Here is a 12,646-nt window from a genome sequence, read left to right as displayed (position 1 = left end):
CCATTCATGTCCGTCAAAGTATCGGGCAGCTAATTCAGTGACTGCACACCGGTTTAACCGGTTTTCTTGGTCTCGTAACTCGCAGTCCACAACTGACTTCGTGTCTGAGGCGGGGGCGACTGCTGGAGGCTGTGGTAAGAGCTCGTGAGCGGAGAGTTTTGCACGTCTGTCGACGGCTGCGGCATGATCGGGATGCCTGCGGTCTCGTGCTGGCTTGTGGGGCGCTGCTCGGGTACCATCGCTGGATAAGGTGCAAGCACCGCGGAAGTCAAGTGGGATGGACCGGCTTTTTCGGCATGAGCCGGGCGCTGTTTTGTTTAAACATGTCTAAACAAAAATAATTTCAACGTCGATTGAAGGGATTAAACACCTAAATCTGCTGAAACGGGCTTCTCAAGACTGCAAAGCGTAGTAGCGTGAGAAAACGATTGTGGCAAACATGAGCGCGTCGATCCGATCCAATACGCCTCCATGACCAGGGATGAGCGTTCCAGAGTCTTTGACCCCCGCAGCTCGCTTTAACAAGCTCTCAAATAAATCACCCATTCGTCCGACGACGACTGCTAAAACTGTAAAACCAACTTTCATCTCGAAAGAGCCGGGCAAGTCCAATAGTTCGGAAGCCACTACCATAGTTATGATACCGAAGATGATCGCGCCCAGAGTGCCTTCATAGTCCTTGTTCTTCGACAAGTGCGCTGCTAGGGGATTGTAGTACGGGTAGTGGAAGTAGTCGAGAACTTTACCAATTAGATATGCTCCCGTATCGGACGCCCAGACGATGTAAAGCAACGCAATTAGTAATTTACGGTATAAAGTGCGGTGGTTATCATCGACGAAAGCCACTAGGATCGACAGTGTTCCAGTCACGTATAATAACCCAACGATATCCAGCATAAAGCTTACGAAAGCCTCAGCCTTACCAGATGTCGAAGCAAAACGAAATACCAGGATAACTACCATCCCACCGAGGAAAATCTCTGATGTACCCATCAGTAAATTACAGTCCAGTTCGTTCATCGGACATGCTGTCGAATGTAACGTTAGAATGGTGAAGACGCCGTATTTTATCAACGTGATCACCGAGTACTGCCAATCCGGCGTCAAACACGCACACAGCGCGACCACATACCCCGTCGGGATGGCAAAAAACCACCGATACGTATAAAACTCGGTCGATTCGAACGTATCCACCCACTGGATCGATAGCAAAAACACAGCAGATGTCACCATACACACAGGAATCGACACAAAAGCTGCTGCCCACCACACATGTCCTTCAAAATACTGCACTGCGACACCAGTTACGGCACAGCGGTGTATCCTGTCCTCCTGATCTCTCAATTCATCGTCCACAATCGCAATCTCACGGTTCTCCCGTTCTTCCTGGATTGCCCTCGCATCCGGCTGTGAAGTTCTCGTTCTCGTCCGTATCGAGTTAATTGAGATAACACTCTCAACAGGTGAAGGCGGTTCAGGATCAACTTCGGAGTCCCTGCTGCTCGTGACGCTGTGGTTGCTACGCGTGTTATTCAGTGACGTAAAATTGCCCAAACGACGCTCACTGTCGTTCATTAGTCCCTCCATCACCTTCATCTGAGTGAGAATTCGCAGTCGGATACGGTTGGCCAGACACGCGTATTCGTACGCACACGTACTGATCATGAAGCTGCAGACCGTCGTGGTTGCAAACGCTGGTGACAACCACAGAAAAATCGTTACTGCTGGTGCCAATACCGTCGCTGAAATAATGCGTTGTACTGCATTGCGACGGAAAAAGTCGCTCCATTGTCGACTGGAACGTTGAATTTCCATTAACGGCCCAATCTGCTCCTCCAGGTAGGGAAAATTTGCCTGTGGAGAGTTCTGCATCTCTTCAGGTGACACAGTCACGGGTCTGATGTTGTCTGTAGTGGTAGTGTGATACACGCCAATGAATCTTTCTACGCCATTAAACGCCATGATGTCACGAGTCTGCAAAGAGACAAATGAACTGAGAGCGGCCACCTGACGACACAATCCGGATAAGTTATCCGGATGACCGTTTTCTTTTTGTTGAAGTTGTTCTGAACATGGCTACACTACACATGGCTACACTCAGATTTTGAGTCCATAGTAGCGTGAGAAGACGATGGTGGCGAACACGAGGGCGTCAATACGATCCAGCGAGCCTCCGTGGCCTGGGATCAATGTTCCTGAGTCAGCAGCGCGCTTCAGCAAGCTCTCAAATAGATCTCCTAGTCTCCCAAAGATCACTGCCGTGATGGTATAAGCGATTTCCGTGCCCAATGAACCAGGTAGATCTAAGGATTTTGGACGCTGTTATCATGGCTACAATCCCGAAAACAACGGTGTCCAATGTGCCTTCGTAGTCTTTGCTCTTGGACAAAGGTGGGGCCAATGGATGGTAATACCGGTACTTAAAATACGCTAGTGTTTTACCGACCACGTAAGCTCCAGTATCGGACGCCCAAACAACGTAAAGTAACGCTATCAGTAGTTTTCGATACAATGGACGGTTGTTATCATCCGCGAAGGCGACGATCACGGATAGAGTCCCCACCACATAGACCAACCCCAGTATATCCAGCATGAACGACACGAACGCTTCTGCATCGGTAGCTGATGAAATTAAACCGGAAAAAGAGGAGGATTATTACACCGCCGAAAAGGAATTGAGTCGACGTTATCTTCGCCTTACATTCCCCCTCAACCGTTGAACATATCACCGAATGCGCCATGAGGAGAAGGAAAACAAAGTAATTTATCAATGTCACGATTGCAAACTTCCAGTCCGGTGCCATACACGCACAAAACCCGGCGATGAAGCTCGTGATAACTGCAATTTCCCAGCGATGCTCGTAAAATTCAGTCGACTGAAGCATCTCAAGCCACTGCATCGCCAAAAGAAACGCAGTAGGCACAAAACTATCGCAACACAAGCTGCAGCTGGTACGTAATAGCCGTAGAAAAACCTCTGCGCAAGGCTGGTTACCGCTCGATGGTGAAGTATTTCTTGAGTATGTGACTCAAAAGCAGCAGCATCGTGGTTATCGAGACGTTCGTCATGGTTACTTGGATTATTTTCATCAGTCTCCGTGCTGTTGCTCATACGCTCAAGTGTCTGTAATCCCGCTAGAATCCTCAGTCGAATCCGGTTCGCTAGGCATGCATACTCGTAAGAGCATACGCTGGTAGCGAAGCTACACACTGTGATCGTTGTGAACGCAGGGGATTGCCACAAAAACACCGCCACCAGTGGCGCTAAAATCACAGTCGATGCAATGCGTTGCACTGCATTGTGACGGAAAAAAACTCAAGTCCAAGACAACGTAGCAGCCTGCATTGGTGTCATTTCTTGGGCGTATGGAAAGCTGTCATGCGGCGAACTTAAAAAAAAGTGATTCGACTCAAAGTTATCACGGCTTCGTTTTGATCTCGATCCATATTTTATAAATACTCAACGACAACGAACTTTCGGATGAAAATGTCGCTTGCCGTTGGATGGCATTCAGACGAAAAAAACCATTAAAAATTATAATGGGTTATTATCGTCCGAATGCCATCCAACGGCAAGGTTTATTTGGGTTATTCGGAGCCAACTCAAAAAAGTCACATTGTGGTCGTAATGATATAAATTTGGTTGGCATTCAACTTAGTTCCAAAATCTCGTCGTCACGCATGTTGATTGGCTGGGATGTCATTCAGACGAAAATAACCCATTAAAATTTTAATGGCTTTTTTTCGTCTGAATGCTATCCAATCAAAATCACTCGAAAATATTTTTCCATTCCTTTAATTAAGTACTACTAGTAGTAGTATTAGGTGTGTAAAGCATAGTAACGAGAAAATACTATCGTGGCAAACATCAATGCGTCGATACGGTCCAGTGCGCCTCCATGTCCTGGGATCAACTTACCCGAGTCTTTAACTCCCGCAGCGCGTTTCAACAAACTCTCAAATAAATCTCCCAGTCTTCCAGCTATTACTGCGATAACCGTATACGTCACTTTCGTACCGAACGATCCCGGTAAATCCAAGACATCGGACGCTGCAATCATCGCCATAATCCCAAACACAATCGCACCGACTGTGCCTTCGTAGTCCTTGTTCTTAGATAAATGCGCTGCAAGTGGGTTATAGTACGGGTAATTGAAGAATGCGAGCGTTTTACCCACTAGATACGCGCCAGTATCCGAAGCCCACACAATGTACAGCAACGCGATCAGTAATTTCCGGTAGAGAATACGAATATCGTCGTCCACAAAAGACACGAGAATGGACAGACTACCAGTAATATACACCAGCCCCACCACATCCAACATAAACGTCACGAACGCTTCGGCATTACTACGTGACGAAGCGAAGCGGAACACAAGGACAGCGAGGAAGCCAATGAGGAACACGTGCGATGTACCCATTTGAAAATCGCAATCTGGTTTGTTCATGGGGCACACAGTGGAGTGTAGGGTGAGGAAGATAAATACCACGTATTTGATGAGCATGACGACGCCGTACTGCCAATCTGGCGTAAAACACGCCGAAATACCGACCACAAAACCGGTAGCGATGGCGAACATCCATCGGTATCCGTAGAATTCCGTTCGGTGCAGTTGCGGTATCCGCTGTATCGATAAGAGCAGCATGACGCTAATGATGACGCTTATAAAGAGTGCCACCCACACTGCAGCGATCCATTCATGTCCGTCAAAGTATCGGGCAGCTAATTCAGTGACTGCACACCGGTTTAACCGGTTTTCTTGGTCTCGTAACTCGCAGTCCACAACTGCGATCTCTCTGTTCTCCCTCTCCGCCTGCAATTCCCTTGCAGTCACATGCGACTCACGTCCAGTACTCCGTATCCTTGTGGAGTCCATACTACGTCTCGGTGTTCGACTCTCGTCTTCACTTTCACTCGCATGACTCCGCGTATGATGATATAGCGTATCGCTGTACTGAGAGCACCTGCTTACTTCACTGGGGCCTTCCATGGCCTCTAACCTCGTCAGGATTCGTAGTCGAATGCGGTTGGCCAAGCACGCGTACTCGTACGAGCAGGTACTGGTCAAAAAGCTGCATACTGTCGTCGTTGCAAACGCTGGTGACAGCCATAGAAATACCGTCACGGCTGGCGCTAAGATCACGGCGGAAATCACACGTTGTACGACATTGCGACGTAAAAACTCGGATAAATGTGACTTTGGGACTCCATTACGAGAGGAACTTGACCGTGGGGACACAGATACCTCACGAGTGTATGGAGTGATGTGCGGGGAGTTGATTGCCATTGTATTAGAGGCGCGCGGAGGCTCCCTTGAGGCCATGACGGCCCGAAGTGTCGGTGGTCACGACGATGATGAGTGGCGACTAAATTTTATTTTAGTCTAAAAATTAATGTTTACTGCACGTTTGTAAACAATAACTCTCGTTATGATTGGCTTGTTACATTTTGTGTGGCAGCAGCCAACTTCAACTTTGGGTAACTTTTTGGCTTTTTGGTCGCACTTGGCAATTGTCTCTAACGGGGAAGAAGCTTTTGAAGAATGAGCACTAGTGCGCTAGAGAATAAGGTGCTGCGTATGTGTGACGAAGTACAGCGGCTCGAGAATGAATATGGGCCGCTGGTAAACGAGGTGGAAGCATTGGAGAGAAAGTGGCGTGAGTTGGGGGAGAAGCTGGCAACGTCCACTCCAAGGGCGTATTATGAGCGAGTGCTGCGTAAGTTGGATTGTGCGGGCGAAAAACGTTTGCTGCTAGAAGCACTAAGTGAGGATTCTGATGCATCGGAGACGGAGCACGACATTGGTGAAGCGAGCACCGGAAGGTTCGTCACTCTCCGAGAGAGAGCACAGCTCGATCCTCAACCTGTTGAGCAGCAAGACGATAGCGTTAGGACGGATTTGAGCGCTCTGGAAGCGTGGTCTCTTCTGGAGAAGAAGCACGGTTCTCGCGCTGGTATTGTTGCCCATGTGAGGCACCTGGAGATGAGAATCGCTCAGAGATCAGCTCAACTTGATGACGTCACTCCAGCTAGAATGATAAGTCGGGTAAAGCAGAAACTATCGTGGCTGGGGGATATCTCGTTGCTATGCGATGCGCTCTGCGGGTGTCCGTCTGCAATGCCGGTAGAGCCTGCGACTAACTTACGGCAGCTTGTTCTGCTGGAGGTGGCTGACGACAACATGGACAAAGTTGAGCATTCAGCGAAGAAATTAGCCGTGCAACATCGCTCCACTATAACAACGTTTGACGAGTTATCGGGAGTAAAGAGGCCGATAACACGCTCCATGGGACCGGAAGGACTATGGTGAATATCGAGATTTTATAAGCAGTTCTACTCACCCAGGACTTTTTTTCATGCAGATTTGTTACAAAAAAAAGCAAATATTTTTTATATCAATTTAAAATGTTAGTGGTAAATTACGGCGTCAAACAACATGGTAATAACGCGAGAATATTAGAGTAGCAAACATCAACGCGTCAATACGATCCAGCATACCGCCATGACCAGGGATGAGTTTGCCAGAGTCTTTCACACCTGCAGCGCGCTTCAACAGACTCTCAAACAAATCTCCTATTCTTCCAGTGATCACCGCTACGATAGTAAATAGCACTTTGGAACCAAACGATCCCGGAAGATCTAGAGCTTTAGAAACCACAGCCATCGCACCAATTCCAAACACCACAGCTCCAAGAGTTCCTTCATAGTCCTTATTCTTAGATAAATGCGCGGCAAGCGGGTTATGGTACGGATACTTGGTCAGCTCCAGTGTTTTTCCCGTGATATAAGCGCCAGTATCGGCTGCCCAAACGATGTACAGCAAAGCGATAAGTAACTCACGGTATAATACTTTCCGTTCATCGTCCACGAAAGCCACGAGTATGGACAATGTTCCGGAGATATAAAGAAGACCCAGCACGTCTAATATGAACGATAGAAAAGCCTCAATACCGCTCCGGCAGGCAGTAAACCGGCAGATGAGCAGCAATAGTATACCAATCAGAAAAGCCACTTCGGGTTCTAGTCCAATGCCGCAACTGAAGTCATTCAGTGGACATCCTGTAGAATACATCGTCAGGACAGTAAACACTCCATACTGCACGAGAATCGTGAACGCGTACTGCCAATCAGGCGCCAGACAAGCACAGAACCCAGCAACGAAGCTTGTTGCAATGGCGTAGAACCAACGAGACTCGTAGAATTCAGTGGCCTGGAGTGCCTGGGCGTGCCCAATGGATAAGAGGAATAACGTAGACGACGCAGCGCATATAACCACTGAGACACACCCCGCTGCCAGTTTATCGGTGTCGTTGAAATAGAGTAATGCTATCTCACTTACAGCGTGGCGTTTTAGTCGTGTTTCTAGTGTACACAGCGCCTCGTCGACATGTGCAATATCCTCTTGTTCTTGCTCTTCCAGACGCGAGCGAATGTCCGTCTGCGATGATTGCAGCGCTCTACTGTGAAGATCAGTACTTACACGTTGAGACTGTGACGAGAAGTTCCTGCCAGTTATGGCGTCTGCCTCGACAGTCTGACTGGATATAAAAGTACTGTTAGATCCGGTAGAGTTTTCGTTCCAAACGCCTTCCAGAGCTTCAAGCCGCGTGATAATCCGTAAGCGAATTCGATTCGATAGCCACGCGTATTCGTACGAACATGCGCTTGTTACAAAGCTGCAAACCGTTGATGTTGCAAAAGCCGGTGAAAGCCATAAGAAGACCGTCACGAGCGGAGCTAAGACAATCGCCGATACAATTCGCTGCACTGTATTTAGCTGAAAGATTGCCCAATATTTGCTACATCTTGGATGCTCAAGCCTTGGTGAAGATGGTTCCAATGCGAACGAAAGATATCCACCCTGTGGAGAGAGTAACGTTTCTAGGGAGCTCTGGGGAATGGTTGTTGCGCCCGAGCGCCTTGGATCACGGCAACACGAGCTCTCTGAGCTCATAGGGGCATTTAAAAGAGAGACGCGCATTGTGCGAGACTTCTTGTGTGCCATCCAGCGTGTTGTTCAAATGGAGTCTACAATAGAGCAGGGCGGTTACTGAAAATCCGATCAAGATAGTTCGCTCGCCTCTTCCGATTGGCTACTGAAGCTTGAAAATGTGCCAATCCGGAGGACATTAATTTTTTTTAACGAACTTGTATCCTTTTAAGGAAAACGGATACGTTGCTACTTTCACTACATGCATCTTGAGAGGTAAGCAGACGTTGTGCGTCGTATAACCATTTGAATCTGGTTTGAATCTGGTGTTCAGGTCAATTAAAGCCCGAAGCTTTTACTTGCTTAAGCGTGCAATAACACGGTGCCACTCCAGATATCTGATGCCATGCAGTGGTAGCCCATTGGGTGCGTTCGGGTAGATTGCAACCAGATCTTTAGATGCACGTTTGATGGGAACTGGAGTTGTTTCGTCTGGTCCTCGTATAGGAAACCATACTTGGTCAATAGTTCCACTGTATTTTGACTTGTAGGCCAATCATGCGAATGCACAACCTTTCCAGAAGCAACAACATTAATTGCTTCGTATATCTTCCGATACGATTCAGCCGATAAGTCATGAGCTTGCTTCACTCGTTCCAAAGCATCAGGAGTCGCGATGCCCCGATAACTGGCACCACTATACTCCAGTAATCCAGGAGAGCGAAGTTCCATCTCCATGTCTCCAGCGCTAATCATTCCTACTCTCATCGAACGAAACTTGAGACTCAAAAAAGTAAGCATTGATCGGGCTATATCGGATATGCTGTAAGCACATGATCCAAACGGGGTCACATACTATTGCTACACAGCTGCTGTGAACCATTTCGTCCAGTTCCACACGTGTAAGGTGCAAACCAGGCTTCGAATCCAATCCGAAAGTGTTCTCAGGAGGGATGATGCGATAGGAATCCAAGTTGCCACAGGACGAGAAAAGAACGAAGCGCATACCAGGATTTTCTCCGTCCAAAGTGTTTTTGATGTAGCCATTCCACAGCAAGTCATCATCACACGTGATCTATGCATCATCGATCAACACCACGCGATCCAACTTGGACGTATTGAAATCTTGAAAACCGCAGTTATAGATCGACTTAAAGTACTCACAGAAATCGACGGATGTGGGTGTCAAATTCGCGGATACTCGGGCGATTAGTGTGTTCGGCTTAGTGTGCACGAAGTGGTTATATAGCAGATGATACATGGCCGTTTTTTCAGATAGAGGTGGCGCACAAATGAGTATCACAGACTTTCGCTCGAGAAGGTCAGCAAACGCTTCAACAGTAGCTTTTCGAGGTGGATGGAACTCCTCTTTCGAGTGTCAAGTCCGAAATCTGCAATGGTGCGCTAAGTTTACGGGTTTGTCTCTCGATTCCATCGCCTGACACCACAGCACCGTCGCTTTGTTGCTCCCGTTGGTTGTCTTCATACTCAAACGCAGGTAAAACAAGCTCTTCCGTGGCTTTCGGAACCACCACCAGCACGTGAATTTCGCCTTCGCTAGGCTTAAAATTCGCCCCGAAGTATCTAGCGTTATTAAGCCGCAGCGACGGATCCATGAGCTCGAAAGCTTGTGAATATTCAAGGGCATCGAGCTCCACTGCTGCGGCGCCAGCTTCATCCAGCCACATCCCGTCCTTCTTCGCTAAGAAGAGCAGCAACTCCTTTGCGTCACATCGAATCGTGACTGGGTTATTCGCCTTGATCACATTCTTCAAGTCGTAGGCGGCGGCCCCACAGGCATCGAATTCTGCGCCGAATTGTATGATTTGGTGCTCCAGGACCTGGTACACATGTATCCACAGACGTCCAAGCACTTGGATGTGACGCTAGTGGACTCTGATGAGATCCTCAATGGCTTCGACAAGCATCTGCGTTCTGTGGCACTGCGTAAGATCCAGAAACGCAACACGATGAAGATCGTTAAGAAAACTGCATTGAAGTCACAGCGGAGGGATTTAAATACAGACGGTATTCCTATTTCTCCCACATTAATGAGTATCTACCATCGATCACCAAGGCTGGTTGTCGCTAACCACGGCAGCTAAATACTGGTAAATCATTTGATACTGTCCCTACATAAGCCGTTCAAACACGAGTGTTAGTACCTGCAACTCCAAAAAAAAGTAAAGAACGTACCGGGGTTTGTACCATGCCAGGTCGCTGTGATCGCAGACTGTAGACGACTCGCGGGATGTCCAGCGCCTGCTTCATCGCCTCCGCACTGCCCGCTCTATCCATCAGAGCTTGACGTAGCTGCTTCAACAGGATATCTATGGCGATGAACGTGCCGGAGCGTCCAATGCCAGCACTACAGTGCACCACAACTCTCGTATCCACCTTATAGCGTCTCGATGCCTCGTCGCGGTAGCTGTTGACTGCATCGAGCATTGGTGCAACTACTCGGAAGTCACGTAACACGCCGTGATCAGGCCACGTCGTCAGCTGAATATGCTGAATGACACGACTCTCTCCGCTCCCATCCTTCCAGACCTTAAGCCTCCTGACAATGAATCCCAAGCTTGTAGGATGCTGTTCATCCATCAACTTGACTGTTATGCCGTCAAAGTCCACGGTCTCCCCTCGTGGGTCCCAATACAAATCGGCTTTCAGTCGCTCACTTTCGACAAAGTTTGTGAGCATGAGCACTACGTGTACGTCGCACTGCCATATCATGTGCCAGAAGTCGCGGATAGCAGCAGGTACCGGCGCACAGCAGGCGATGTAGCCTCCGTCAATGTAATTGGCGTTGATGTAGTCGTCTCCAGGTTGAGATGACGCTGTTTGCAGCTTCACACGCGTCTTCTCAAACGGTAACACGTCTCGGTACCGGTTTTTGGCCTTGGTTGCTTTAGTTTGCACCGTCAGCGCTGCCTCATAGCCTGGAGCTTTATCGATGCTCCAGCAGAGCTCCATGTACTCGCGTTCGAAGCCTGAGGCGCCCGAACGACTGTCGCGGTGCTGTAGTCGCTGCGTCGTGGCCAGGAACGCGTCGATGGCGGCGCTGGCGGCCGACGGGAGGCGCTCCTTAGTGGCTAGCGCATTCCGCAGCGATGCAATGCCGCTGTCAGCAGCAGGAGACGGAGTGGGCAGCGCGTCCATAGGCAGGAAGGGGGCGGAGAACGGCGATCACGGTCGGGGTCAAGTTGCGCAGGAATGGTTGCGATTGCCACATTCCATTACCCGAATATGTTAATTGTACTATTGCCACCGGATGCAGTTTGTGTTCGTTGCGTTGCAGTGTGTGGTGCACACAAATGTTAAAAATGGAGGGGATGTGACAACTTCATTTAACATTGCTGTTGCATCGCTTGGGCCTGTGAAGCATGGAGATGTCACTGCAGCAGCGGTGGGCGCGCTTCGCTGAGGAGGATCTGGGCACCTTCGTCACTTGCTCGGCGCTCTTCACTGCCTTCCAGACGGGCAAGGAGCTCCATGCTATCAAAGACAAACTACTGCCTACCGGCCAACGTGTGGCCCTCGCGATGCGCCGCACAGGTCCTAAGGTGCCGCTGCTTGTGTGTTCTGCCGCCGTTGGCATTGCCGGCATGAAACTATCGATCGCTGCTGTGTCGCACTACCGCCAGGACTTCTCACGGGACAACGTGCTCATGGCTTTGCCAGTCTGTGGAGCTCTACTCAACGTGCACCGCGGCTCCCGTGCCATGGCCAAGGGTGCTCTTGGACTCGCTGCTCTCGGCTACGGAGCTGATTACGTCTTCAGCATCTATCATCGCTTGAAATTCGAGGACGCAATGCGCCAGCACGAAGAAGAGCAGGCGCTACTGAGCTACCAAGCATCAACCCGCTTTGAGCAATGATTTCGACTAGAGTTTGTCCGTAAACTTACATTAGATGAAATACATGTGCAGTATAGTGAACACAACCTTCTCCCCATAACACGTGAGTTTCATCGCCATCGATTCCAAGAATCGGAGCGCTGAGGTCGGAGCAAATCATCGGTACGTGCCACGGTGGCCCCAATTTGTGGCACAAAATGGCACAGTTTATGCCAAACTCATTCTGACACGAGAATCGCCATGACGCCAAGCAAGGTTTTCGACCACGCCGCGCATGCGCAGCACCGATGGCAGCGCTTCGTGAACCGCGACTCCAAGCACTACGCCGGCTTCTCGGTCATGGCCGGTGGCCTGCAGTTCGCCAAGGTCGTGAGCTCGCACAAACGCGCCAAAGGCATCGCGTACCTGACCAAGAAGACGGCCGAAAAGCTCCCGAAGCTCATGGTTTATCCCTTGGTGTTAGGCGTCACGGGTGCCGAACTGTTGGTGTGGGGTACGTCGTATTTTAATGACGGCAAAAATGAAGAGACGAGCAAAGTCGCGCGTGACGCCAAGTTGGCCCCAGCGGCCTTCGCAGTGTACGGCACAACGCTCAACTCCGTCTACCCGCTCGTCGGTCGTTGGCGTCGTGTGCGTGGGTGGCTCCGTCCCATTAAGTGGGGAGTGGTCGGCTTGGGCATCGACTACGCCGTGACGAAACTCACGGAGGAACAATCCAAGACGCAGACACCTGCGCTGCTGGAGGTCGAGAATACAAAGTGAGAGTTAAATGCCATTGAAATCTTGTGCAAATACACGTTGATGTTCTCGATTCTCGTGATTGGTTGTAGATATTCATGACTCATGACTCATGAGATG

The 12,646-nt window shown here is 49.4% G+C and overlaps 9 protein-coding genes across 9 annotated transcripts; 3 read left to right on the top strand and 6 right to left on the bottom strand.

Moving 5' to 3' along the window:
• Nucleotides 1-317: 317 nt before the first annotated feature.
• Nucleotides 318-1,977, bottom strand: PPTG_01776 (hypothetical protein). The gene has a single exon (XM_008895164.1). It carries the CDS (start codon nt 1,960-1,962, stop codon nt 394-396), a length of 1,569 nt encoding a protein of 522 aa, XP_008893412.1. The 5' UTR covers nt 1,963-1,977; the 3' UTR covers nt 318-393.
• Nucleotides 1,978-3,769: 1,792 nt separating this feature from the next.
• Nucleotides 3,770-5,383, bottom strand: PPTG_01775 (hypothetical protein). Its single transcript, XM_008895163.1, has one exon. It carries the CDS (start codon nt 5,322-5,324, stop codon nt 3,822-3,824), a length of 1,503 nt encoding a protein of 500 aa, XP_008893411.1. The 5' UTR covers nt 5,325-5,383; the 3' UTR covers nt 3,770-3,821.
• A 135-nt stretch (nt 5,384-5,518) lies between these two features.
• PPTG_01774 (hypothetical protein) lies at nt 5,519-6,311 on the top strand (the record flags this gene model as incomplete). The annotated part of the gene is made up of 1 exon (XM_008895162.1): nt 5,519-6,311. The coding sequence occupies exon 1, from the start codon at nt 5,544-5,546 to the stop codon at nt 6,309-6,311; it is 768 nt and encodes a 255-aa protein (XP_008893410.1). The 5' UTR covers nt 5,519-5,543.
• A 68-nt stretch (nt 6,312-6,379) lies between these two features.
• On the bottom strand, nt 6,380-8,083 carry PPTG_01773 (hypothetical protein). The gene has a single exon (XM_008895161.1). It carries the CDS (start codon nt 8,004-8,006, stop codon nt 6,429-6,431), a length of 1,578 nt encoding a protein of 525 aa, XP_008893409.1. The 5' UTR covers nt 8,007-8,083; the 3' UTR covers nt 6,380-6,428.
• A 211-nt stretch (nt 8,084-8,294) lies between these two features.
• Nucleotides 8,295-8,748, bottom strand: PPTG_01772 (hypothetical protein; the record flags this gene model as incomplete). The annotated part of the gene is made up of 1 exon (XM_008895160.1): nt 8,295-8,748. Exon 1 carries the CDS (start codon nt 8,730-8,732, stop codon nt 8,295-8,297), a length of 438 nt encoding a protein of 145 aa, XP_008893408.1. The 5' UTR covers nt 8,733-8,748.
• Nucleotides 8,749-9,198: 450 nt separating this feature from the next.
• PPTG_01771 (hypothetical protein) lies at nt 9,199-9,619 on the bottom strand (the record flags this gene model as incomplete). The annotated part of the gene is made up of 1 exon (XM_008895159.1): nt 9,199-9,619. One exon carries the CDS (start codon nt 9,617-9,619, stop codon nt 9,266-9,268), a length of 354 nt encoding a protein of 117 aa, XP_008893407.1. The 3' UTR covers nt 9,199-9,265.
• Nucleotides 9,620-9,870: 251 nt separating this feature from the next.
• Nucleotides 9,871-11,222, bottom strand: PPTG_01770 (hypothetical protein). The gene is made up of 2 exons (XM_008895158.1): nt 10,128-11,222; nt 9,871-10,063 (listed from the first exon to the last, which is right to left on the bottom strand). The coding sequence occupies exons 1-2, from the start codon at nt 11,088-11,090 to the stop codon at nt 10,001-10,003; spliced, it is 1,026 nt and encodes a 341-aa protein (XP_008893406.1). The 5' UTR covers nt 11,091-11,222; the 3' UTR covers nt 9,871-10,000.
• A 92-nt stretch (nt 11,223-11,314) lies between these two features.
• On the top strand, nt 11,315-11,809 carry PPTG_01769 (hypothetical protein; the record flags this gene model as incomplete). Its single annotated transcript, XM_008895157.1, has 1 exon — nt 11,315-11,809. One exon carries the CDS (start codon nt 11,315-11,317, stop codon nt 11,807-11,809), a length of 495 nt encoding a protein of 164 aa, XP_008893405.1.
• Nucleotides 11,810-12,028: 219 nt separating this feature from the next.
• Nucleotides 12,029-12,550, top strand: PPTG_01768 (hypothetical protein; the record flags this gene model as incomplete). The annotated part of the gene is made up of 1 exon (XM_008895156.1): nt 12,029-12,550. One exon carries the CDS (start codon nt 12,029-12,031, stop codon nt 12,548-12,550), a length of 522 nt encoding a protein of 173 aa, XP_008893404.1.
• Nucleotides 12,551-12,646: the final 96 nt, after the last annotated feature.

The sequence above is a fragment of the Phytophthora parasitica genome (genome assembly GCF_000247585.1).
Source record: "Phytophthora parasitica INRA-310 unplaced genomic scaffold supercont2.3, whole genome shotgun sequence".
Taxonomy (NCBI): Eukaryota; Oomycota; class Peronosporomycetes; order Peronosporales; family Peronosporaceae; genus Phytophthora; species Phytophthora nicotianae.
This window is presented reverse-complemented; position numbering and strand designations above follow the sequence as displayed.